The sequence below is a fragment of the Oncorhynchus masou genome, chromosome 5 (genome assembly GCF_036934945.1).
Source record: "Oncorhynchus masou masou isolate Uvic2021 chromosome 5, UVic_Omas_1.1, whole genome shotgun sequence".
Classification (NCBI taxonomy): domain Eukaryota; kingdom Metazoa; phylum Chordata; class Actinopteri; order Salmoniformes; family Salmonidae; genus Oncorhynchus; species Oncorhynchus masou.
Genome location: NC_088216.1, coordinates 46,746,686 through 46,771,670, shown reverse-complemented (window position 1 = coordinate 46,771,670; position 24,985 = coordinate 46,746,686). Strand labels below are relative to the sequence as shown.

Below are 24,985 nucleotides of genomic sequence, written 5' to 3'. Positions count from 1 at the left end.
CCTGGGTGGATTACATAAAGCTCTTTCATTTCTAAATGCTAAAACGGATATGTATGAAATAAACCCTAAAATAAAAAGGTGACTTACTGTCCTCTCGCTTAATATACATTTATTTGTTTTTTTTAGTAATTTTAACCCTGTTTTTCTCATCGGACTCAGGAGGCGAAGGTCGAGTCATGCGTCCTCCGAAGCATGACCCGCCAAACTGTGCTTCTAAACAACCTGCTCGCTTAACCCAGAAACCAGCCGCACCAATGTGTTGGAGGATACACCATTCAACTGATGACGTTGTCAGCCTGTAGGTACCCGGCCTGCCAAAAGGAGTCGCTAGAGCAGAATGATCTTTGTAAAGCCCCCCGGCCAAACCTAACCCTGATCGACGCTCGGTCAATTGTGTGCTGCCCTATGGGACTCCCGGGATCGAACCCCAGGCTATAGTGATGCGGCAATACTGCGATGCAAGGCCAATATAAAACATTTGATCTCAAATCCAAAATGCTGGAATTTAGAGCCAAATTAAAAGTTTGCTTCAATGTGTGTGTGGTTTTACGTTTTAGAAGTGTCTTTAGATAGAAATGGATCAGTTGAAAGACTAAACTATCTCTCTTCTCCAGCCTGCCTACGTGTTGCAGATATTCCCACCATGTGAGTTTTCAGAGAGCCACCTATCCCGGCTAGCCCCTGACCTCCTCAACCGGATCTCCAATATCTCCCCTCACCTCATGATTGTCATCACCTCTGTTTAAGGACCCCCCCCCTCCCCCAGCGGGAAAAGGGAACCACCTCTTTTCTTCAGTGGACGTACTTAACATTGAGCCTCAGGAACCAAGAGGAATGGCAGGATCTTTGCTCCTGGAGACACTGGGAACATGTAGGAATAACGTCCTATTGGAACTTTTACCTTTTCCATATCAATTCTTTTTTTTTTTTGTCACTCCTGGTATTTTTGTCCTTCTCAAAAGAGCGAGCTCAGGGATGGACCAGACCAGAGCCCTATATGTGTCCATTCTTATTGGACTTTTTTTTTCTTTTTTTCTGCTGTCTTTGTATTTATTGGGGAGTTTTATTTTTACGTAGGGAGATACTTTGATGAAAAGAATGAGTGACTAACTGTGTGGCCTTTTTTTTCTTCATCTTTTTAATGGTTCATTTTTCAATTCTTCATAAAGGATCATAGGTCATTGTACAACAATGGCAAAAATAGACATTTCAACATGTATTTAAACAAACATCATTTTTCAGCCTATCCCATAGAGGAGAAAGAATTAACCTCAAAATACTATTAGGGCACCCTAATAGGGTCATGTCTCAAATGGCTCCCTACTCCTCATATAGTGCACTACTTAGGGCCCTGGTCAAAAGTAGTACACAAAGGAAATATGGTGCCATTTGGGACTCATGGATCTTGTAGAGAGGACAGTGTCAGCCTAACAAACCCCTTTGATTCCACCAGCTCTACTGTTCCATTTTCTCTCTACTCAAACCAGACGAGGCTCTTCCCTTCCACCTGTTTCAGCATTATACGAGCAACAGTGGGATTAAAGAGTTTTTGGAATACTGGACTCTGTAAATATTTTAAATATTTAAAACGGACTAAATGGAACTTGAGACGACTTGACACCAAGAGACTTCCAACCAACCGTGGAAATACAAGATGGTAAGGTGGGATTGTTGGGGTTGTAAGGAAGGACGCAGATGAAATCCCTTGATTTCATGGAGTAAATGCTTCTACTACAGCAGGTTGGCAAACTCTCGTGTGGAGTTTGCTGAGGGCACATCACATTTTGTTACTCCAATAAAAAAACAATCCAGAAAACTTGAACATTAAATGAGCTCTTTTATTTCATCTGGATGTCTGTCATTGTTGTTTCTCTTTGGGATGCTCTCTGTTTGAAATAAATGTTTGAACATAATCTGTTTTCTGTTACAGTTCAGTAAAGGCCTACTTATGTAACATATTGATACAGGATGTTGGGTTAGGGGATTTCCCTTCACATTGTCAGGTATTTGGAAATGAATTCCATTTATTAATGGAACGTTCTATAGTTCAATAGCATTTAATCACTGACACAGTCTGAGGGGTTAATGTGCATTGGAAATGTTGCATAAGTGACACAGGCCAAGTCCTTACACACACCCAGGCACCCTTGGCTTTCACACCACTTAAAGTCCAATAAACTACAGTGCACCACAGCACATCAAGCTTTGTTTTAATGAAAAATGTCATTGCAAAAAAAAACAAATGGCAAATTAGCTGCTTCCATTCATGCAATGACAATTTAGGTTAACAGGGATTACATTTATGAAGTCTCACACTGCAGGTGAAACAAGTCTTGACATATTAAAGCAAAGTACATGTTAATATTTGATTGATTGGTCATTGACCTTAAGTCAAATTCAGTTTAAAACAGCATTTGAGGAAGCTTTATTGGGCTAGAATTATACATTAACAATTTACCAACATGGATACTATCACAATAATGGTGAAGGAAAATATTAGTAGCTAAATATTAAAATTGTCAGTCATTCATGTAGTAACATGGATGTCAATTGAAGATTCTACAATTAAACGTCACCCAATATGTTTTTGTGTATAATTTAGTACTACTAAAGAGTGTGTGTTCAGGAAGTACTCGTGTGTGGGATTGTGTTCGTGTGTGACATTTATTACAAAGACAATTATACATTAATGTTTCAAATCTACACTAGAACCAAACAGAGCTACCAGCTGGTTCTCATATTGGGAAATGTTCCTCTTCATAATCTCCTTACAGGAACCCAGCAAACGCTCAAATGCCTGAATGTCTATTACTGCAAAAGAGAGGTGAGGGAGAGAAAGAGGGGGTGTCAAGTCAAATTCTTTAAAAGGCTATTGATCTACTGTGCCTGTATTTATAGAGTCCTTGTGTAGGAGTGCTGATCTGGTCCCCCCTTTTATTCATTATCATTTAAAAGACGAGATCAGCACTCCCGAGACTACTCTGAGGCGCTATGGGCCCGATTCAGACTTAGGAAATGTATTCCTTTCCTGTGCACGTCTCAGTAGTTGGTATTCAGATGCATAGCTGCCTAATGCTTTGCAGGCATGGTTCCCTTCACGTGCGCTGAATACATTTAATTAAACCGCTGAAAACCCTCTCACTTGCTGGGTTTTCAGTACCCTTAATTCAAATTTTCTCAACAGACTCATTACAATATATGGAAAGAACAGTTCAGAATGTAAATACATGCGTATTTGTCTACTTTTCAGCACCAATTGATACATTTAAAAATACTCTGATCTTGTATATTATTTAAGGTTAGGAAAGGATTTATGAATTATAAAAAATAAAAATATATTTTAGAGAGCCTTTTCACAAAATATATTGGTTTATCAAAAATACAGTGGTTTGATTCAACCTGGAAGTTGCCCTATTCAAATAGTTCAATCTATGAAACATCGGAAGGTAAGAAAGATGTACAATGGGTTGACCTGAACTTGACCAGTTGTCCTATAAATCTACCCTAATAATCCTCACTAATTATGGAACTGTGATGTCCGCCATGGTCTGCATTCCACAATGATTCAAATAGGTTACGTTCCAAATTAATGCAAAGCTTGTATTACGTTAGCCTAATATGATCCACTACTTGTCATGAACAGTCAAAATCATGATATTTAGATGAATGAAAAATGATTGTTGCTTCTACATGGATAAAGTTTGATCATAAAGTTACTGTTCCCCCATGTCAAAAGCTTGGATTCAGGAGGCGGGATTATTTTAATACACCAATGGTAACATGATATTCTCCACCTTGTAACCAACATGTTTGCGGAGGGGCGGGCATGGTTTATATAGCTACTCTACAGTGGCCAAAATTTGACTGTATGGTATCAGCAAATATAATTAAAAGTTTTCACTATTCATCTATGGCAAAGAAACACTATACAGTTGAAGTCGGAAGTCTACGTACACCTTAGCCAAATACATTTAAACTCAGTTTCACAAATCCTGACATTTAATTCAAGTAAGTAAGGTCAGTTAGGATCACCACTTTATTTTAAGAATGTGAAATGTCAATAATAGTAGAGAGAATGATTTATTTCAGCTTTTATTTCTTTCATCACATTCCCGGTGGGTCAGAAGGTTACATATACTCAATTAGTGTTTGGTAGAATTGCCTTTAAATTGTTTAACTTGGGTCAAATGTTTCGGGTAGCCTTCAACAAGCTTCCCACAATAAGTTGGGTGAATTATGGCCCATTCCTCCTGACAGAGCTGGTGTAACTGAGTCAGGTTTGTAGGCCTCCTTGCTCACACAAGCATTTCAGTTCTGCCCACAAATGTTCTATAGGTGTGAGGTCAGGGCTTTGTGATGGCCACTCCAATACCTTGACTTTGTTGTCCTTAAGCCATTTTGCCACAACTTTGGTAGTATGCTTGGGGTCATTGTCCATTTGGAAGACCAATTTGCGACCAAGCTTTAACTTCCTGACTGACGTCTTGAGATATTGCTTCAATATATCCACATAATTTTCCTACCTCATGATGCCATCTATTTTGTGAAGTGCACCAGTCCCTCCTGCAGCAAAGCACCCCCACAAGATGATGCTGCCACCCCCGTGTTTCACGGTTGGGATGGTGTCCTTCAGCTTGCAAGCCTCCCCCTTTTCCTCCAGACAAAACGATGGTCATTATGGCCTATTTTCTTCCTTGCTGAGCGGCCTTTCAGATTATGTCAATTTGGACTCGTTTTACTGTGGATATAGATACTTTTTTACCTGTTTCCTCCAGCATCTTCACAAGGTCCTTTGCTGTTGTTCTGGGATTGATTTGCACTTTTCGTACCAAAGTACGTTCATCTCTAGGAAACAAAACGCGTCTCCTTCCTGAGCGGTATGACGGCTGCGTGGTCCCATGGTGTTTATACTTGCGTACTATTGTTTGTACAGATGAACGTGGTACCTTCAGGTGTTTGGAAATTGCTCCCAAGGATGAACCAGACTTGTGGAGGTGTACAATGTGTTTTCTGAGGTCTTGGCTGATTTCTTTTGATTTACCCATGATGTCAAGCAAAGAGTTACTGAGTTTGAAGGTAGGCTTTGAAATACATCCACAGGTACACCTCCAAATTACTCAAATGATGTCAATTGGCCTATCAGAAGCTTCTAAAGCCATGACATAATTTTCTGGAATTTTCCAAGCTGTTTATAAAGGCACAGTTAATTTAGTGTATGCAAACTTCTGACCCACTGGAATTGTGATAGTGAATTATAAGTGAAATAATCTGTCTGTAAACAGTTGTTGGAAAAATGACTTGTGTCATGCACAAAGTAGATGTCCAAGCTGACTTGCCAAACTATAGCTGTTAACAATAAATTTGTGGAGTGGTTCAAAAATGAGTTTTAATGACTCCAACCTAAGTGTATGTGGACTTGCGACTTAAATTGTATATACAACAATTTGTGGACACCCTTTTTAAATTAGTGGATAAGACCATTTCAGCCACACCGTTGCTGATAGGTGTATAAAATCTAGCCCACAGCCATGCAATCTCCATAGACAAACTTTGGCAGTAGAATGGCCTTACTGAAGAGCTCAGTGACTTTCAACGTGGCACCATCATAGGATGCCAACAAGTCAGTTTGTTCAATTTCTGCCCTGCTAGAGCTGCCCCGGTTAACTGTAAGTGCTGTTATTGTGAAGTGGAAACGTCTAGGAGCAACAACGTTTCAGCCACGAAGTGTTAGGCCACACAAGCTCACAGAACGGGACCACCGAATGCTGTAGCGCGTAAAAATCATCTTTCCTCGGTTGCAACACTCACTCCTGAGTTCCAAACTGCCTCTGGAAGCAATGTCAGCACAAGAACTGTTCGTCGGGAGCTTCATGAAAGGGGTTAAGATCACCATGATCACCATGCGCAATGCCAAGCGTCGGCTGGAGTGGTGTAAAGCTCGCCGCCATTGGACTCCACAGTGGAAACGTGTTCTCTGGAGTGACGAATCACGCTTCTCCATCTGGCAAAGCTCCGGACGAATCTGGGTTTTGCAGATGCCAGGAGAACGCTACCTGCCCAAATGCATAGTGCCAACTGTAGTGTTTTTTGGAGGAGGAATAATGGTCTGGGGCTGTTTTTCATGGCTAAGGCAAGGCCTCTTAGTTCCAGTGAAGGGAAATCTTAACGTTACAGGATACAATAACATTCTAGATTATTCTGTGCTTCCAACTTCGTCACAACAGTTTGGGGAAGGCCCTTTCCTGTTTCAGTATGACAATGCCCCCGTGCACAAAGTGAGGTCCATACAGAAGTCCATACCCCATCGAACACCTTTGGGATGAATTGGAATGCAGACTGTGAGCCAGGCCTAATTGCCCAACATCAGTGCCCGACCTCACTAATGGTCTTGTGGCTGAATAGAAGCAAGTCCTGCAGCAATGTTCCAACATCTGGTGGAAAGCCTTCCCAGAAGAGTAGAGTCTGTTATAGCAGGAAAGGGAGGGACCAACTCCATATTAATGCCAGTGATTTTGGAATGAGATGTTCGATGAGCAGGTGCCCACATACGTTTTGGTCATGTAGTGTACTTATTTGTCTCCTCTTTAATCTGTGTCTGGTGTTAGCTAGTTACTGGCTAGCTAGGTCTTCAGAATATTCTAAAATCCGCATAATAACAAAGCCGCATTTTCCCACCAGAGATGTTTCCATAAAATTGACTTGTTGCTGATAAAAGGCTGCGCGAGCGCGATGATGTAATGAAGATAAAAATACATTTTGCGGTTAAATTCCCATGTACGGAATAAAAAAACCGAGTTAAATAGGTTTCCATCGCATTTTGAACTCTACTGAGTTATATAGTGAATGTGCCCACTCTTATATTGGCAAGTGCGCTATCTGGGCGCTGTTGGCTTGAGCGCACCTGTCGTTTACATGATGAGATTATATGGACAAAAACAATATTGTTTTTATTTGTCAAACTGCAGCCAAGCATCGACTATCATGTCACCAGAATAAGACCCTGGATATTTATTGGGAAGGAGCATCAAGCTCATCACCTTGCACTTTCAGCACCCTGTGATGTTCTTTATAATTTATTTCATATGTAGCCTAATAAACTGCATGCTTTCCCGAGTCGTAGTGCGAGTACCACACAACATGTCATTGCGTGACTCCAAATTTACTTCGATTTGATGGTTATTATATCAATATTTACGCATAAGAGCGTTTCCACCGACATTTCTCGAATAATTAATTTTACCGACACAAAAATCTCTCGCCCTGTCTTGTGTATTATGTTTTGTTGACATTTAGAACGTTTACCAAATAGAAAAATGTTTCCATCAGGCAGGTAATTACATTTTTTATCCGTTATTTACTTTACTCACATGAAAAGGTTTGATGGAAACCAGGTTATTGCTTTGTGTATCACCAAATTAGCTTGAGATGATTATACTGCAATTCCGCTCACTTTATCCAAGTTTCTTAACATAGGCGTTTCAAACAGCTGTCACTCAAGGCGAGCTCATGACAATAAACTCCCTGCCCACTCAGTCTTTTCAAACTTCCTGGTAATTTTCGCATTTCCATTACCCCAAAATAGTATGGATTATATTTTACATGGGAATGACTGTTCGGGACCTTTAACACGATACAAATCGTACAAAATACAGTTACAATTAAAATATTCTAGTAATCATATATCAACTCGGTAGGTTTGGCGCAATACTATAATTTGCATATGGCCACAGGAGCCCATAGCTTGGGTCTCCACATTTCACAAGGTCAACATTTCATAAACTCCACTGTGGAAAAGGTGACATGTTGATATGCTTCAGTTTGCTGCCATGTGACTGGTTTCACATTTGGCTCCAGCGATCATAAAGTGACATAGATTTTAAAAAAAACATTTGTCATTTATATTTACAATCCCCTTATCCAAACGGCTTTCTAATTTACCTAGTTATTATCAATAGCTCTTATCAATTTGTAAATTAGAGTGCATGGAGAATGGCAGCGGTTGAAAAAGTACTCAACTGTCATACTTGAGTAAAAGTAAAGATACCTTAATAGGAAATGACTCAAGTAAAAGTCACCCAGTAAAATACTACTTGAGTAAACGTATAAAAGTAGTTGGTTTTAAAATTTACTTAAGTATCAACAGTAAATGGAATTGCTCGAATGTACTTAAGTATCAAAATAAAGTTGAAACCATTTCCAATTCCTTATATTAAGCAAACCAGATGGCACAATTATTTTTTATTTTTTATTGACGGATAGCCAGGGGCACACAACAAATTGCGGTCCAAACACTTAAAAGACACACCCTATCCCCTCAGCCCTCAAATTAAGTAAACACTTCGGATGACGTTTGACCGAGTATACACTTGCGGGGCGAGGGAGGCAGGAATGATTTTCAATGGTTCATCCTTGGCCGGAAATTCGTCACTCGTTCATCCCGCGATGATTGTGTTTTCAGCCACCGCCACAGTCAATTATGATAGCATATCTACTTATATTAAAAATATAATTATTAATATACGCCTACTGTATGATAGCTAGCAAATTAATTAGCTAACTAACGTTTGCCTGCCTAGCTGTAACTTCTGAAGAACATTTTTTTTATTTCTACATTTTCCAAAAGATACCCAAACAAAAATATATTTACTTTTTACGAGACCTGTTTGTGCTGTCATGTGCATTAGTAGCTCAATTTCTAACTTATTTGCATTAGTTTTTACTTGCACTTGTATGTCGACTTCTCCATTGATGTTGTTTTGAAGTTTTCGTTGACTTTTCTTAGCCGTTGTACAATCGTCACGAATTGAATTATGGGGATTATACAGTCGCAAAACCGACTACAAACGAGGGCTGAGGGCTTTACATTGTAAACTTCCCTTGCTTGGCTAATCATTTGGACCATCCCTCCAAGATGGCAACGGGGATTCCCCCAAGGGCATAAAATAAGTAGATTGCTCAACCTTATGCATCGTTTCATTGCACATAAAGGTGTTGGAATTATGAGGGAATTAAATCAAGGTCAGAATACGGCCTATCTGTAGACACACCTCCTTCACACCTTCATTTCTTAGATCTCCACCCCAGATGGAATAGAGGGTGAATAGCATGCTATTCTCATTCTTAAGTAAGAGGTCAGAATACGCGTAGAGAGAAAGGTGCATAGAAAGGGATTTCCGTTTCATTTACGCATGAATACAGTCCATGGTCTATTCATTTTGGACTGCTTTAGACAGACAGAGAGAATGACCATGAATATCATTTTTCACGACTGAAGAGTAATGGTTTGTATGTGTGCACATACAACGTACCCAAGCACTTGGTAACTCCCATGGCGTAGACGGAGGCTGCACGTGGTTTGTTGGCGACCAGAGCCAGCTCTCCAAAGTATTGGCCCCTAGAGCAGCGTGCAATTTCCACTTCTGCATTACCCTGCTGCCCTGCCTTAGTCTAGGTAGGGAGACGTAGACATGATGATGATACTGATGTAACCGACTCCATAACTCTTTAACAATTACAGTTATTCGTTCCTTATCTACCACCCAACCTGATACATTTATTTTACTAGCTGCAAAAGCACTAGCTGCAAAAGCAGGAAAGCCAGCCATACCACATTCCAAAGAAGCTACACATACAATACATACAGTGCCTTGCAGCAGGTACCCACAGCAAACTCATTATTTATACAGTAGATCTAACACACTTCCTAGGGAAGGGGAAAAACATGTACACCTACTTTGCTTATTATCATGATCTTCACCTCCCCAGACTCCACAATATAGAAGCAATCTGCCTTATCCCCCTAAGAGTGCAGAAATGCAGTGGAATCGGCAGTGATACAGTACGAAGTAAAGAAGAATTGTTATCAAATATTAAAAAATGTACTGTAAAAGTCGACAATACCTGTTTTAAGATGCACTCCCCATCTCTGAACACTCTCATTCCCACGACATCAACAATCTTCATCCTCTCAGAGAGCTGAAGAAGAGCAAGATGAGGACAGACGATGGTGTGATAAAAGTATACATTGATCTTTACATGCATTCTGAAAGGAAAGATAGTTTACAATGGATTCTGTGTGTGCAATTTGATTCATTCTCTTATGGTGTCTTTTGAAACAAACTGCACAGTACACTTTTATTGTGAAGCACTTTAAGATGCTGTGGTCAAATGAAACAGACCTCGAGAGACTTTAGAAGGGGTACACACTCAATGAAGGCTTCGTACATCTTCCTCTTCTTGGCATTGTTTTTCACTATGAGTCTATGAAATGTGGCCCGATCCTAAAACATACACATACCGGTTACTCATCTTTCACTGAAAAAACCCCACACAGGTATAAAGTAGGATTGTTCGGTCTCCTACTGTGACTCACCAGTCCCCACAGTGCCCCCTCCTGGTTTGCCATGATGGTGGCAGCACGTGGGGTGTTGTACATGAGCGCCAGCTCCCCAAAACTGCCCTTGTTGTCATACTTCCCCACACATTTCCCAACTCCGTCAATCAGCACAATAATATCATACACGCCCCTACAACACACAGAGGTACACAAGACATCAGAGCAATCAGAGGACATCACATTCACATTAGTGTTGGTCAGTGCTGTTTAAGATTAGGGAGGACATATTTATTTTATGAGCATGGCCTTACTTCTATTACAGCATGCATATTGGATGACTGATATTCCATTCACACAGCTCAATGTAAAATCGATGGGTTTCGGCTACTACACGATACTCGCATTTGTCATATACCCATCACCAGGTTGCTAAAACCTAGCATGCAAATTAAAGTTTATAACATAGTTGTACAGGTCAAGAGACAAATTGTAGTAATCAAGGTGACAGACAGTGACACATTCAATACCGCCTTGCATACTCTTGCCTGAATTTAGTTGATGATCTGGGGTGTAAGCATTAGTCCAAAATGAGAGTTTCTATTTTACAAATTCAGGTAGGTCCCTCCCCGCTTCGTTCTCTTTACTTCTGTTTAAGAAACATTTTGCAACAAAATCGGCACAATAAATACACCCCTGATCAGCCGCACACTCAGTTAACTTTCATAGCAGCCACATACAAACAGCATGATCACTTTGCTCGTTAATTCCTTTGTTCATCTATGGGCTCTCCTATCGCCTTTTCCCTACGCTTTTGGATTTCAGTGCACAACACAACAGCTATCGATAACCAGTCGCAAAAACCTCTCGAAGCCAAACTTTCATACCATAACCACTAACCGCTACACAGCCTACATTGTTGTCACCATATTAACGTTATAGTCAACAAACTAGAGCTACTGTGTTTATAAACCCACAAGCCAATTAATGCATACAATCACGCAATACAGTGTATAGCAAGCAGTTTAGCAGTTACACAGGCAGTGGCAATACATTTTCTAAAACCGAAAGCTTATCTTGTCTTGAAAGAGTTGCAATGTTGGATAGCCTTAGTCAGCTAGCTAACATAAATAGCGTTAATCTCTGTTTGAGTCAGGTTGTGAGTAGGCTAAATTAGCTGCATTAGTTAAGTAAGTAAAAGGTAAACTAAGAAGAAAAACATTACAACGAAATATAGCTAGCTCTCTCTCTCTGCTGCTTCTTCTTAATTGTTGAAGAAATTCATTTGTCAAAACTGCTCAACTATTGTCTTTCTCTCTCTTTGAGTCAACTACTCAACACACCACACTGTTTGGCAATAAAGGTCTACAGTAGCCTCAAAAGCACACTCTAGGGTAGCACCATGGTGTAGCCGGAGGTAAGCTATTTTTTGTCCTCCTCTGGGTACATTGACTCCATCCAATCAGAGGATCAGAGAATAAATCTAGTCATATAGTAATCTAGCATTGCAGTGCTAGCTAGCTGGAGCTTATGCTTTCAGTACTAGATTCATTATCTGATCCTCTGACTGGATGGAGTCAATGTACCCAGAGGAGGACAGAAAATAGCTTACCTCCGGCTACACCATGGTGCCACCCAGAGTGTGCTTTTGAGGCTACTGTAGACCTTCATTGCCAAACAGAGTTTTAATCAGTTATTTGGTGATGTGATTAAAAAAAGGATCGCTTTTTTTGTTTCACCATTTGTTTTCTTTCTGAAATTCACTGAGGATGGTCCTCCCCTTCCTTCTCTGTGGAGCCTCCACTGATTCAAATAATTAGGCCTAATGCCTCTCACACAGAAAAAAAGATAGATTCAACACACACACACCTCTCTATGACATAGAAGTTGTCTCCGTCATCCCCCTGGTCTATAATGTGCTCCTGTGGTTTGACCAACACCTCAAACATGCCATCCAGCACCTCTGAGAACTGCTCCTGAAAGAGAGAAACAACACTCATACATTAGAATATGTATGTTGTGTGTGTGTGTGTGTATATCTCTCTCTCTCTATATATATATATATATATTTGTAGCGCCACCTTTTGCTGCGATTACAGCTGTAAGTCGCTTGGGGTATGTCTCTATCAGTTTTGCAAATTGAGAGACAGAAATATTTTCTCATTACTCCTTGCAAAACAGATCGAGCTCAGTGAGGTTGGATGGAGAGCATTTGTGAACAGCAGTTTTCAGTTCTTTCCACAGATTCTCGATTGGATTCAGGTCTGGACTTTGACTTGGCCATTCTAACACCTGGATATGTTTATTTTTGAACCATTCCATTGTAGATTTTGCTTTATGTTTTGGATCATTGTCTTGTTGGAAGACAAATCTCCGTCCCAGTCTTAGGTCTTTTGCAGACTCCATCAGGTTTTCTTCCAGAATGGTCCTGTATTTGGCTCCATCCATCTTCCCATCAATTTTAACCATCTTCCCTGTCCCTGTTGAAGAAAAGCAGGCCCAAACCATGATGCTGCCACCACCATGTTTGACAGTGGGTATGTTGTGTTCAGGGTGATGAGCTGTGTTGCTTTTACGCCAAACATAACGTTTTGCATTGTTGCCAAAAAGTTCAATTTTGGTTTCATCTGACCAGAGCACCTTCTTCCACATGTTTGGTGTGTCTCCCATGTGGCATGTGGCAAACTTTAAACAACACTTTTATGGATATCTTTAAGAAATGGCTTTCTTCTTGCCACTCTTCCATAAAGGCCAGATTTGTGCAATATACAACTGATTGTTGTCCTATGGACAGAGTCTCCCACCTCAGAGTCTCCCACCTATAGATCTCTGCAGTTCATCCAGAGTGATCATGGGCCTCTTGGCTGCATCTCTGATCAGTCTTCTCCTTGTATGAGCTGAAAGTTTAGAGGGACGGCCAGATCTTGGTAGATTTGCAGTGGTCTGATACTCCTTCCATTTCAATATTATCGCTTGCACAGTGCTCCTTATGATGTTTGTAACTTGGGAAATCTTCTTGTATCCAAATCCGGCTTTAAACTTTTTCACAACAGTATCTCGGACCTGCCTGGTATGTTCATTTTTCTTCATGATGCTCTCTGCGCTTTTAACGGACCTCTGAGACTATCACAGTGCAGGTGCATTTATACGGAGACTTGATTACACACAGGTGGATTGTATTTATCATCATTAGTCATTTAGGTCAACATTGGATCATTCAGAGATCCTCACTGTACTTCTGGAGAGAGTTTGCTGCACTGAAAGTAAAGGGGCTGAACAATTTTGCACGCCCAATTTTTCAGTTTTTGATTGGTTAAAAAAGTTTGAAATATACAATAAATGTCGTTCCACTTCATGATTGAGTCCCACTTGTTGTTGATTCTTCACAAAAGAATACAGTTTTATATCTTTATGTTTGAAGCCTGAAATGTGGCAAAAGGTCGCAAAGTTCAAGGGGGCCGAATACTTTCGCAAGGCACTGTATATGTGTGAATTATAAACTGGGACACCTAGCAACAAGCATCACACAAATATACTGCTGAACACATTTTTTTTCAACGATTCTACTGAGTTATAGTTCATATAAGGAAATCAGTCAATTGAGATGATTTCATTAGGCCTTAATCTATTGATTTCACATGACTGGGCAGGAGCGCAGCCATACAGTATGTGGGCCTGGGAGGGGGGTACAGGCTCACCCACTTGGGAGCCAGGCCCACCCACTGGGGAGCAAGGCAGAGAAATTAACATTAAATTCTCTGGCAACAGCTCTGGTGGACATTCCTGCTGTCAGCATGCCAATTGCATGCTCCCTCAAATCTTGAGACATCTGTGGAATTGTGTTGTGTGACAAAACTGCACATTTTCGAGTGGCTTTTTATTGTCTCCAGCATCCGGAGCACCAAGTCTAGGTCTAAGAGGCTTCTAAACAGCTTCTACCCCCAAGCCATAAGACTTCTGAACATCTAATCAAATGACTACCCAGACTATTTGCATTGCCTCCTGCCCCCTTTTCTATGCTGCTGCTACTCTCTTTTATGATCTATGCATAGTCATTTAATAACTCTACCTACATGTACATATTACCTCAATTACCTCGACACCGGTGCCCCTGCACATGGACGCTGTACTGATACCCCCTGTATATAGCCCCACTATTGTTATTTACTGCTGCTCTTTAATTATTTGCTGTTCTTATCTCATAAAACGGCGTTGTTTGTTAGGGGCTTGTAAGTAAGCATTTCAATGTAAGGTCTACACCTGCTGTATTCGGCTCGTGTGACAAATACAATTTGATTTGAAGGTGCACCTGTGTCATGATTATGCTGTTTAATCAGCTTCTTGATATGCCACACCTGTCAGGTGGATGGATTATTTTAGCAAAGGAGAATTGCTCACTAACAGGGATGTCAACAAATGTGTGCATAGAATTTGAGAGAAATAAGCTTTTTTTGTGCAAATGGAAAAGGTTTGGGATCTTTTATTTAAGCTCATGAAACGTGGGAGCAATACTTTACATGTTGCGTTTCTATCTTTGTTCAGTATAAATCAATACAAACTCCAATGTGTTAGGATGACTATTAAGAGGGTGTTTGTTTAATTCATAACCGAACATAAGATAAAATAACTCGAACAGGAAGATAAACTGTATTTCCTCTAAACTTAGAAGTAACTCTCAATACCTGAAGACAGAGGCTTGAATACAATACTTTACCTGGTCGAGGGTTTTAAACAGTAATATATCTCGGCAGGCGTCCTGGAGTCTGCGACGCTGCTCATCTGATTTGGGGTGTACCACCCTTGGCTCAAAGTCATCATCCTCATCATCGTCTGGGTTGTAGGCCTCCGCACACACTGGGGGGGAAAAACACTGTGACACACACACTGGGGACAAACAAATACTCCCAAAGGGAATGTTGTGACTGTAACACACAAGTGAGAGACAGAAATAAGATTCTTCATACACTGTATATAATGGATGCAAAACCCAATGATGTGGCTCACCAGATACTCTGCGACTGTATTTATTTGGGGTGGGAGGTGGCACTAGAGAAAGAGAGAGATGTTTCAGTGCTAGAAATGAACTTGGTTCCACTGAACATCAATATTAGTTGTTCTTATGAATCATTTGACACACTTTAGCTTACACCCAATTATTTTTTACCCCTTTTTCGTGATATCGAATTGGTAGTTACAGTCTTGTCCCATCGCTGCAACTCCCTTATGAACTCGGGAGAGGCGAAGGTCAAGAGCCATGCGTTCTCCGAAACACGACCCTGCCAAGCCGCACTGCTTTTTGACACACTGCTCGCTTAACCTGGAGCCAGCCGCACCAATGTGTTGGAGGAAACACCATCCAGCTGATGACCGAAGTCAGCTTGCAGGCGCCCAGTCCACCACAAGGAGTCACTAGAGCGCGATGAGACAAGGAAATGCTGGCCAAACCCTCCCCTAACCAGGTCGGCTGTGACGCAGTCTGGGATCAAACCCAGGTCTGTAGTGACGCCTAAAGCACTGCGATGCAGTGCTTAGACAGCTGCGCCACTCGGGAGGCCGAGCTTACACCCAATTCTGTCTAAATATAGTTACATAGATACATCCAACAGTAAATGTGTAGGGTCGGGGATGGTACTACGACCATGCCTGATACATTCTCTTATTTTCTCCCTTAACCATTTTTGTCAGAGTACAGCAGCTGATTTATGAAAAGTGGTTGAGACACCCTCAAACAAACGTTCATTATCTCATGTTGCTTTAAATAGGCTACTGAATAATGAAATAAATCAGGACAAATAGCTATTCAGTAGGCTAATACCCCAGTAGCATCCTATCATCTGATAACCTCTGGCAATGGAAGAGAAAATCATATGACTACAGGGGCCCTCACGTTACAATGAGAACCCATTCAACTGGCATGTAGATTACTTAAAAAGGACTTCATAGTATTATCGAATAGAGACTAATATCATGAGATAATGATTCATTATGCATTCTGTGCGCTTATTTATGTAGCCTATTATGTGCGCAAGTGGGAGAGAGTAAAAAGTTATAATAATTAAGTAAAAAGGTTATAACAGAAATAAAGAACATGGGAAATTATTGAAATATATTTAATAATCAAATCATGATTGTAAAATAGAGATGCAAAATGTCACTCACTATAGTCATCAGAGTCCTCATCTTCATCTGATTCAAACGAATTACTATCAAAAGCCACCCCCTTTCGAGCAGAATTGACCGGGCTGTCTTTAGCATGTTTGTCGTGTTTTCGGCTCTCTTGAAGACGCGTGAAATATTGGATTGCGAATTCAACCAAATCTGTCGGTCTGCGCCGTAGTACCTCCACAGTGTATCCTTGCAGCATGTCCTTCAAACCAACAGGTATCTCGATGCTCATCATAGAACTATGGTAGCCTATAATGATCTTTGACAAGTTCAAAATACAAATTTGAGTAAAACAATCTGCCTAATCACATAACTATAATAATCAAGAATTTCCAAGACCAGGGATTTGTCAAACTTAGCCCAGGCCTCGTCATAATGTATGCTAAATAGCATAAGTAGTGCAAATACAATAGAATTTGAATATAACCTTCAGTGTCGGTCCAATATAAAATGCATTACCTGATATCCAATGTTGCCAAGGCTATATGAGAATAAAGAGCTAGATCAATGATCAGCGGCCATGGCAAATATCAAAGTATAGGCAAACATAAATACATTTACTAAAAACTACCAATGACAGCTATCAAAACAGATTAAATTGGTTACAATTTACCGACCTCCTTGCAATGTAGCCTTTCGAATATTAGTTATGGTCTGACATTATGCATATTTTGCGAAATGCGCACAGCGTTGTTCTGCCCATTTTAATCCACTCCCAGTCCGCGTCTACTGGTTAATTGACGGGTCTACGGGTTTCCGCATTTAGACTAGAAGCAGCGTATCGGAAAGTATTGACCGGGCGTACTAGGCTATGTCACAACTTTTCGGATCAAAATGTCATTCATGCCTGTCTAGGCCTATTGTGTATCAGACCTTGACCCGAGTTGCTCAGTAAATATATAGTTATACACGTGTAATAAGATGTTCTAATAGGAAATTAGAAGTAGATCATGATTTCATTGTATTTATTTATTTACATACATAATGACACATACAAACATAAGACAATGGCCCAATGAGGATTCTCCATGTTGTGGCATAAGTTACATCTGCAACAACCTTGGAGAAAAGTATTATTAATGAATTCATTAATAAATCTACTATCAATTTCCAACGCAATGATTTGGTTACTGGATCACAGTTTGGAATGAGACTATTCAGGGATGTTTTAATGTACTGGTATGTTTTAAAAGCCATATGTTTTGTGTTTAAACACACACGCAGAGACACACACAGAGAGACACACGCACACACATGGCATACTAACACACATTATACGCACCCTGTGAAAATATACCTATTCCCTGATATGCAGACTCACTGAGTAAGTAAAGGCACATGTTCAATTCACAAATGTTCTAATTAAAAACACACAAAAATTAAACAAATGCAAGTAAAACACCAAGGAGTGAGAACAATGTGTGCGTTCCCCCCCTCTGTCCACCTCTACAATGTGTGCGTCTTTCTCAAGTCCGTATGCCAGTCAGACGTTCAATGTGTACCTCTGCGTAAGTGTATGTATGTGAGTACTGTCGGTCTCCACTGTGTTAGTGAGTTCTGTCTCTGACGTCTACGCCTGGGGCGTGGACAGGGATCACAGACCGGGTGCTGCCCAGTTCAGGAACTTCATGGCCATTTCAAACCCAAGGAAACAAGCCTAAGGGGAGAATAGATCAATGTGGTCATTAACTGACTTCTACAGGCAAGGGGTGAGTGTATTAAGAACTGTAGAATGCAGGTGATTTCAAAGTTTTGTGCACTAAACCATACTGTTTATTCTGCGTATGATATGCTGTGATTAAGTGGTAATAGGAGATCAGTGAGTATGGTGGACGTAGCATGGGTGAGTACCATCTCTGACTGGCCGGTGAGTGTGATGAGTTAAACAGACTGTATGTGCTGTATGTGAGTAGAGCGTGTGTACTCACTGCATTGGCAGGGAAAGCTCTGAGCATGACAGCGGTGAAGCCTTTGTACAGAGAGGCCACGCCCTCCTCCCTCAGCAGCTCTCGTAGGACGTCCCGGAAACCATTAGGGTACTTCCCTTCAGGGGCTGGGAGGTGAGAGAGAGGGCTCCAGTCATACTACGGTTTTACACAGTACACTTAAGGCTTCCCAACCCGAAACAGTTCTGAAGAGTTTGTGCATATACAGAATTATGACGACATTTTGTGACGTTTTTGTTCACTTTGAACTTCGGTGTCACGCCCTGGTTGAAGTTTATTGTGTTTGTCTTTATTTATTTGTTCAGGCCAGGGTGTGACATGGGTTTATTGTGGTGTGTTTTGTCTTGGGGTTTTGTTAGGTATTGGGTGTGTGGCTTTGTGGGGGTATCTAGCATAGTCTATGGCTGTCTGGAGTGGTTCTCAATCAGAGGCAGGTGTTTATCGTGTCTCTGATTGGGAACCATATTTAGGCAGCCATATTCTTTGAGTATTTCGTGGGTGATTGTTCCTGTCTCTGTGTTTGTTGTCACCAGATAGGTTGTATAGGTTTTCACGTTCCGTTTGTTGTTTTGTATTGTTCGTTCGTTCTTCGTCATTAAACATGTATCAAAGATACCACGCTGCATTTTGGTCCGACTCTCCTTCACCAGACGAGAACCGTTACATTCGGTGAGTTTTTTTTCCGGCAGTCCGGTCACACAATTTTTTTTCTGGAGGCAAGCCGGAGTTCAGAGCCCGAAATCCACACCAGATTTCTTGACTTATCTTAGATTCATTCGGATTATTTTGAGGAAGTGTATACCGTCTACGGCGTTTCAAAATGGACAAACAGTAATATTGCCGCTTTTTTCCCTCGTTTTTCAAGCGAAGGTCTTTTAAGGGAGTATGCGAGCACACTCGTTCGGTCAGGCTAGCCGGGTTTGGGCTAGGTGCCAGCCGAACTGAGAAACGCTGACGCCTTTAGTCACTATGCTACTCTAAACCAAACAGACAGTACGGTTGGTAAGTTATATACTGTATACTACAGTTAGAAAAAAGACAACAGGGTTGAGGTTATTTCGATTTCAATTCAGGAAGTAAATTGAATTTCTAATTCTGCTTCCATTTTTCCACAATGATTTTCTATGAGGAAAATGTAAAAATGGAATTGTAATTTCAGTTTACTTCCGGAATTGACTGAATTGACCCCAACCTGGTAAGAAATACATATTACACAGTATTTACACCAAAAATGGGGCTTAGTCAGAAACGCCAAAGACACACCTGTCTGGAAGCGAGACTTGAGTACATCAGGGGGAATGGCCACGGCCCAGTTAAAGATTCCTGCCATCCCTCCAGCGAATAGAACACTAGGAACACTCAGCTCATTGGGGCTGTGGAACAACCAATCACCAATTCATTACAAACAATACACACATGCCATGACATAAAGACATTACACAGCACACAAACAATAACACAGATAAACAGGTCATCATACATAGATTCACAAAACAGCTGTAAAATATATTTTGTAGGGACAAAGACACACATGTGCTTAGGGTTTCAATTGCATACACACACAGTAAAACACACATTCACCTCTTGCCCTCTGGTGTGAGGAGGCGCTTCAACCATTCATAGGTCATGAAATACATCCCACTGGCTGGCACGTCTGAGAAACAAAGTAAGAAGCTGTTAGAATTACTGGCAAAAACTCAGTTGTGTCTTAATTACACAAACACTACTGCACACAAGTATCTAGATAAAGAGCTAGATATCAGAGACACGGGTATAAGACTTACACTGAGTGTACAAAACATTAGGAACATGACAGACTGACCAGGTGAAAGTTATGATCCCTTACTGATGTCACTTGTTAAATCCACTACAATCAGTATAGATGAAGGGGAGGAAACTGGTTAAAGAAGGATTTTAAAGCCTTGAGTTCAATTGAGACATGGACTGTGTATGTGTGCCATTCAGAAGGTAAACGGGCAATACAAAATATTTAAGTGCCTTTGAACGGGATATGAGGGAGGTGCAAAAAGGGAGGTGCAACTCAATATTAGGAAAGTGTTCCTAATGTTTGTACACTCAGTGAATATTCAGTCAGGAAGTACCTCTCATGAGGGTGAGAGCAGTGCCTCTGTAGATTCCCCTGATCCCACTCTCTTTGTACAGCTGCTTCACACAGTCCATGGGCCCAGCATACTTCACCTCCCCTTTGGCTGCCTGGATCTGTACACACATAACATGTAATGTAACCAACGAGGTTGGAACCCTGGGTCTTCTTCATGCCACAAGAGTGTGTTAGCCCAGGGAACGTAAGTCTTCCGGTCAATGGCAAGGCTCCTTATCACGTGAGTGCGGTTCACTGAAACGCATCTCCTTTGACCTCAGCCTGTTCTCCAAAACCCAGTTAACCTAATCCTTGTTAACCTACGTTCAGTTCTGTAAGTGCCATGCTCACCTGTAGGAGACACTTGATACGTTCTCCAGGGGCCATGATGGCTGTGGTGAACACGCCTGACAGCATGCCGGCAGCAAACAGCTGTGGATACCTGAGCGGGACAGCGGATGGTAATGCACAACACACACACACACAAGTATACATCCGCCCACACAATTTCACCATACAACAAAAAAAATGGGGAAGACACTCTACTATGAAACAATCACCTACGTAAGGACATCGTCAGGGGTTTTCTGTTGTAGTTTCTTGCCCAGGCCAAAGCCAAAGAAGCAGACAGCGAACATGGGCGTGACTCCAATGATAGGGGCTGCCATGCCTTTGTACAGGCCTTTGAACCCCTGTTGTAGAGAACATGACAGAGAGAAGGAATGAATAAAAGAGAGAGCAAAGAGTGGTGAACAAAGAAATACATTGAATGGAAAACCAAAAAGACATACGCCTACTATCACCCACCTCTTTGGCAAGGGTCTGTTTGAAACAATCAAAAGTGCCTCTATACAGGGGGCTCTCGCCCGGGCCGGGCACAGGCATGGTCTGAATGCGCACCTAAGAGAGAGGAGGATATGAACAGACTCACCCTATTGGCCTACACACATGACATTACTTATGTATAGATTGATATATATATTTATATAAGTAGCAGTCAAAAGTTTGGACACACCTACTCATTCAAGTGTTTTTCTCTCTTTTTACTATTTTCTACATTGTAGAATAATAGTGAAGACATCAAAACTATGATATGACAAATAATCATATAGTAACAACAAAAGTGTTAAACAAATCATAATATATTTTAGATTCTTCAAAGTAGCCGCCCTTTGCACAATCTTGGCATTCTCTCAACCAGATTCATGAGGAATGCTTTTCCAACAGTCTCCATGGAGTTCCCACATATGCTGAGCACTTGTTGGCTGCTTTTCATTCACTCTGCGGTCCAACTCATCCCAAACCCTCTCAATTTGGTTGAAGTCGGGTGATTGTGGAGGCCAGGACATCTGATGCAACACTCCATCACTCTCCTTCTTGGTCAAATAGCCCTTACACATCCTGGAAGTGTGTTGGGTCATTGTCCTGTTGAAAAACAAATGATAGTCCCAATAAGACCAAACCAGATGGGATGGCGTATCGCTGCAGAATGCTCTGGTAGGCATGCTGGTTAAGTGTGGCTTGAATTCAGAATAAATCACAGACAGTGTCACCAGCAAAGCACCCCCACACCCCCTCTTCCATGCTTCACGGTGGGAACCACACATAGATCATCCGTTCACCTACTCTGCGTCTCACAAAGACACAGTGGTTGGAACCAAAAATCTCAAATTTGGACTCATCAGACCAAAGGACAGATTTCCACAGGTCTAATGTTCATTGCTCGTGTTTCTTGGCCCAAGCAAGTCTCTTTTTCTTTTTGGTGTCCTTTAGTAGTGGTTTCTTTGCAGCAATTCGATCATGAAGGCTTGATTCACACAGTCTCCTCTGAACAGTTGATGTTGAGATGCGTCTGTTAATTGAACTCTGTGAAGCATTTATTGTGTTGCTACAATCTGAGGTGCATTTAAATCTAATGAACTTATCCTCTGCAGCAGAGGTAACTCTGGGTCTTTCTGTCGTGTGCCGGTCCTCATGAGAGACAGTTTCACCATAGCGCTTGAAATGTTCTGGATTGACTGACCTTCACGTCTTAAAGTATTGATGGACTGTCGTTTCTCTTTGATTATCTGAGCTGTTCTTGTCATAATATGGACTTGGTCTTTTACCAAATAGGGCTATCTTCTGTATACCACCTCTATCTTGTCACAACACAACTGATTGGCTCAAATGCATTATGGAAAGAAATTCCACAAATTAACTTTTAACAAGGCACACCTGTTAATTGAAATGCATTCCAGGTGACTACCTCATGAAGCTGGTTAAAAGAATGCCAAGTGTGTGCAAAGCTGTCATCTGTGATCTCCGCATGTGTGGTTCCCACCGTGAAGCACGGAGGAGGTGGTATGATGGTACGATATGCCATCCCATCTGGTTTGCGCTTAGTGGGACTATCATTTGTTTTCCCAACAGGACAATGACCCAAAACACACCTCCAGGCTGTGTAAGGGCTATTTGACCAAGAAAAGTGATGGAGTGCTGCATCAGATCACCCGACCTCAACCCTCATGAAGCTGGTTGAGAAAATACCAAGAATGTGCAAAGCTGTCATCAATGCAAAGGGTGGCTACTTTGAAGAATCTAAAATATATTTTAATTTGTTTAGCACTTTTTTGGTTACGACACGAGTCCATACGTGTTATTTCATAGTTTTGATGCCTTCACTATAATTCTAAAATGTAGAAAATAGCAAAAATTAAAACCCTGCAATGTTTTGTTTAATTAACCTTTTCAAATTGTACAAGCATATATAGGAGTTGGTTTACACATTTAAAATGCATATTAAGCACATACCAAGCACACAGGATAAAACATTATTACTGAAAATAAATAAACCTTTTACAATGTGTATATCTTACTTTCTATAAGTGGCTCATGTGATAATACATCTGTAATGACAGGTCAGTCACTGTCATAAGGTTAATGTTGTGCGATATGACAGAAATTGACATAGGTCAAAGGTCTAATGTTACACTCGACCTCGCTCATTGGGTTAACTGACAGTCCCTTGAAAATGTCAGTTCTATCAAATGTAAAGAGCCACGACACTCACATCCAGTAACCAATTAGAAATCTGTAAAGATACATGTTAATTGATTACTTTGCTGAATTCTACGTGCAGCAGAATCCGATTAAAGTTAGGCTCATGAGGCAAGATATTTTTAACAGCTAGCTAGATGAGGAATGAGCTATTTTGAGAAATAAATAATTACTTTTATGGTATCAAGTGGATGTCCAGCGAAGACCAAGCAGACACCCCCAAAGCCCCCAGCAAAGAAGTTCTTCCCTGGACTTATCGTCTGCTGTTTAGACATGGTTTCTGTTCAAGAAAAGACAGCTAACGAGAAAAGAAAAACACAAAATGTTGCGTTGTTACGATCCGTAACAAGTTGGGAAAATAACTATCTACCTAACAGGTTAACCCTGTGTCACCACTATCGGTTCAAATGAAAGGTATATTTCTTGACAGCCACCGTCGTGTCATCCAATCTGGACCTTTCACCCAGATATATGCCCGGACCAAATAGTCTGTTACACAAATGCTTTGGTTCCTCTTCATTTAGTGGCCGACCTTCTTCTTTGATGAGGTTTAACGGTGGTTGGCATCCAATAAATGTTGCATTACCGCCACCTACTAGACTGGGGTATAACTCCCTTATACTTTGCTTTAAATAAATAAATACCCTACCATCTAACACTAAACTCACCAAAAATAAATAAATACCATACTCCACTATTTAAATCTATTTAACCCAGGCCAACAGCCTGAATGGATGGGACACCACCACTTAACACACTCTGTAACTCTTCTCACGTCAGATCTCGCACACCCAAATACCTCTCTGCAGCTGCCACCAAAACCTCTATTTTCCATGACTTACATTCCATCCCTGCAGTACAGTTGATAACCATTGCTATAAATGCCAAAAATCCAATCTTACTGAAACATATATCACTTGTTGGTTTATCCCTCTGTGCTGGTACAGATCTACTACTCACACCACTCCTCTCAGGATCCCTCCCCCTTGACCCATCATCCTCTACTTTCTTCACTGCCTCGCGTATGACAACTTCCGCACTACTCTAACCTGGAAACCTCAACCTGCCTCTCTCACACAGGACATTAGTGATCCCCAGCCCCATGGGCACCACTACAATTAACCCATACCACTACTTTCCCCAATGTTACACATGCCTTTGTCTCATGCCCTTCTGCACAATTCTCACACCTCGGTATTTGGCATTTTATTAAGATCCCCATTAGCTGTTGCAAAAGCAGCAGCTACTTTTCCTGGGGCCCACACAAAACATGAAACATAATACAGAATGACATAATACAGATCAATAGACAAGAACAGCTCATGGACAGAACTACATTAAAAAAATTAAAGGCACACATAGCTTACATATCAATGCATACACACAAACTATCTAGGTCCA

The 24,985-nt window shown here is 41.1% G+C and overlaps 3 protein-coding genes across 7 annotated transcripts in view; 1 reads left to right on the top strand and 2 right to left on the bottom strand.

Moving 5' to 3' along the window:
* The window catches only part of LOC135539693 (msx2-interacting protein-like), a 29,761-nt gene extending 27,945 nt beyond the window's left edge, over positions 1 to 1,816 (top strand). For all 5 annotated transcript variants that reach the window (XM_064965738.1, XM_064965735.1, XM_064965736.1 and 2 more), the window contains exon 15: positions 615 to 1,816. In XM_064965738.1, coding sequence (XP_064821810.1) covers positions 615 to 746 — 132 coding nt within the window. In that variant the 3' untranslated portion in view covers positions 747 to 1,816. The remainder of the gene's footprint in view (positions 1 to 614) is intronic.
* A 161-nt stretch (positions 1,817 to 1,977) lies between these two features.
* LOC135539695 (cAMP-dependent protein kinase type II-alpha regulatory subunit-like) lies at positions 1,978 to 17,277 on the bottom strand. Its single transcript, XM_064965740.1, has 12 exons — positions 17,116 to 17,277; positions 16,958 to 16,979; positions 16,493 to 16,757; positions 15,338 to 15,379; positions 15,048 to 15,187; positions 12,203 to 12,309; positions 10,373 to 10,526; positions 10,179 to 10,280; positions 9,901 to 9,975; positions 9,734 to 9,799; positions 9,309 to 9,447; positions 1,978 to 2,811 (listed from the first exon to the last, which is right to left on the bottom strand). Exons 3-12 carry the CDS (start codon positions 16,731 to 16,733, stop codon positions 2,687 to 2,689), a joined length of 1,191 nt encoding a protein of 396 aa, XP_064821812.1. The 5' UTR covers positions 16,734 to 16,757; positions 16,958 to 16,979; positions 17,116 to 17,277; the 3' UTR covers positions 1,978 to 2,686.
* A 175-nt stretch (positions 17,278 to 17,452) lies between these two features.
* slc25a20 (solute carrier family 25 member 20) lies at positions 17,453 to 24,074 on the bottom strand. Its single transcript, XM_064965739.1, has 9 exons — positions 23,758 to 24,074; positions 21,353 to 21,445; positions 21,110 to 21,237; positions 20,897 to 20,987; positions 20,547 to 20,664; positions 20,026 to 20,098; positions 19,708 to 19,817; positions 18,427 to 18,551; positions 17,453 to 18,155 (listed from the first exon to the last, which is right to left on the bottom strand). The coding sequence occupies exons 1-9, from the start codon at positions 23,857 to 23,859 to the stop codon at positions 18,093 to 18,095; spliced, it is 903 nt and encodes a 300-aa protein (XP_064821811.1). The 5' UTR covers positions 23,860 to 24,074; the 3' UTR covers positions 17,453 to 18,092.
* Positions 24,075 to 24,985: the final 911 nt, after the last annotated feature.

Excerpts from the sequence above, each read along its gene's own strand:
- LOC135539695 (XM_064965740.1), bottom strand. The coding sequence starts at position 16,733 with ATGATGAGCATCGAGATACCTGTTGGTTTGAAGGACATGCTGCAAGGA. Across the intron at positions 12,310-15,047 it reads TGTTTAAAACCCTCGACCAG|GAGCAGTTCTCAGAGGTGCT; the intron begins GTAAAGTATTGT and ends TCTCTCTTTCAG. Across the intron at positions 9,448-9,733 it reads AGATCATGATAATAAGCAAA|ACTAAGGCAGGGCAGCAGGG; the intron begins GTAGGTGTACAT and ends CTCCCTACCTAG.
- slc25a20 (XM_064965739.1), bottom strand. The coding sequence starts at position 23,859 with ATGTCTAAACAGCAGACGATAAGTCCAGGGAAGAACTTCTTTGCTGGG. Across the intron at positions 20,665-20,896 it reads GTATCAAGTGTCTCCTACAG|ATCCAGGCAGCCAAAGGGGA; the intron begins GTGAGCATGGCA and ends ATGTGTGTACAG. Across the intron at positions 20,099-20,546 it reads TGCTCTCACCCTCATGAGAG|ACGTGCCAGCCAGTGGGATG; the intron begins GTACTTCCTGAC and ends TTTGTTTCTCAG.